This window comes from Seriola lalandi, unplaced genomic scaffold, assembly GCF_002814215.2.
Source record: "Seriola lalandi dorsalis isolate HSWRI2012SDOR001 ecotype SW California unplaced genomic scaffold, Sedor1 jcf7180002004796, whole genome shotgun sequence".
Classification (NCBI taxonomy): Eukaryota; Metazoa; Chordata; class Actinopteri; order Carangiformes; family Carangidae; genus Seriola; species Seriola lalandi.
In genome coordinates this window covers 1-1,463 of record NW_019475451.1, presented here as the reverse complement: position 1 = coordinate 1,463, position 1,463 = coordinate 1, and the positions used below count along the sequence as shown (strand labels likewise).

The window sequence follows — 1,463 nt, the reverse complement described above, 5'->3', positions numbered from 1 at the left end:
GAAGTGAGGGAGGCATTCGCAGGGCACAACACTGCATAATTATAGATGCTGATAATTCTGTGGTGCATTGCTTTATATATCTTATTGACGTGGAGCTAAAAGCCTGCCAACTCTAGCTCCTTCTGTCTGCTGCATTACAAAGGAAAATAATTTTAGTATTATTGACCGTCTGCATCGTCTGGGTACAGAGACAGGGACATACATGGTGTTCTCTACACTCAATCCTCAGTCAGCGAGCTGGCGTGATGCCAAATAATACAGATCATATTTTCCTTGAGCATAGTCTGATAAGTATAAACCAGTTAATCATGATGGCAAAAGTGTTTCCCCACGGGAGCAAGGAGAAGGAGACATCAGCAAACACACACTGCAAACAAAGCAGGCAGTCGTGACGAGTGTAAGTGGGGGGAAGGGGTGTCTGACAGCATGATACTGACTTGTTAGTGGGTGTTGTGACATTGGCGAGGATGGTGAAGTTGCTTCTTACAGTTCGTAGGCTGGCCAACACCTGGGGGATGGATGGACAGCGTAGGAGGGAAAGAAGGAGGAGGGAGGAAGGAAGAGGGAAGGAAGGAGGGAGCCAGGGGGAGAGGGGGAGGGGGGGGGATAAGTTCACTGCACTAATTAGCCACCTTTTCTAGTCATTTACAGCAATTAAACATGGCAGACGAGGTGCACGAGGAAAACATACCTGAGCGAAAGGGGTGACGATCATGTCTTCGGCGTGTCTGCAGGGCAAAAGATGGATAGAGAGAAAAAAGGTGGAGAATGAGATGAATGTGAGAGGTGTAAGGCGCTCAATATTAGTGTTTGTATGAAAGGCTGTATCTCAGAGCTGGGCGTTTGCAAAGATCTATGTGGGTCTAAACAGAGAAATAATCCAGAAACACACTAATGGAAGGTTTTGGGCGGTTTAAACTTACCGAAGGACAAGCCACAAAAACAGAGCATAACAGTTAATGTTAAGAGGATTCATCATCATTTCATTAGCATAATGCTTGCATAATTACAATCACAACCATTGCTGTGTTGATTGGGATAATGTGCAGTCACGGTGGTGTGTGTGTGTGTGTGTGTGTGAGAGAGAGAGTAAACTGTGGGTTTAAAAAAAAACATGTTTCAGCTCTGTCTGCCACATGATGGTGATGGATCCAGGATGATGGCTTCATGCTTACCCCTCACTGTTGATGGAGGAGTTGCGTGACATGGTTTTGGGGGATGTGTCGTAGTCCGAGTCCGAGCGGTACAGGAAGGACTCCCTGCGCTGACTCTGGGGGAAAGAAGGGTGGAGCACCAACCCAGGACTCGCCTGCGAATCCATGGGACTGCGGCCTGGCGAGGGACCATTCTCTGAGTCGAAGCTGAGGGGTTCAGAAGACAGGGCAGAAACTGGGTTTGCATGTGTTGCATTTCATTTAGGTGTTTGTTCGGCTGCTGCTCTCATCTGAGAGTAACACCATAAA

General features: G+C 47.4%; 1 protein-coding gene across 1 annotated transcript; it reads right to left on the bottom strand.

The window, feature by feature from the left end:
• Positions 1–437: 437 nt before the first annotated feature.
• On the bottom strand, positions 438–1,361 carry LOC111669381 (3',5'-cyclic-AMP phosphodiesterase 4A-like; the record flags this gene model as incomplete). Its single annotated transcript, XM_023425666.1, has 3 exons — positions 438–508; positions 692–728; positions 1,176–1,361. Coding segments are annotated over 3 exons (294 nt in total), but the record flags the coding sequence as incomplete, so codon positions are not given.
• Between the last annotated feature and the right edge of the window lie 102 nt (positions 1,362–1,463).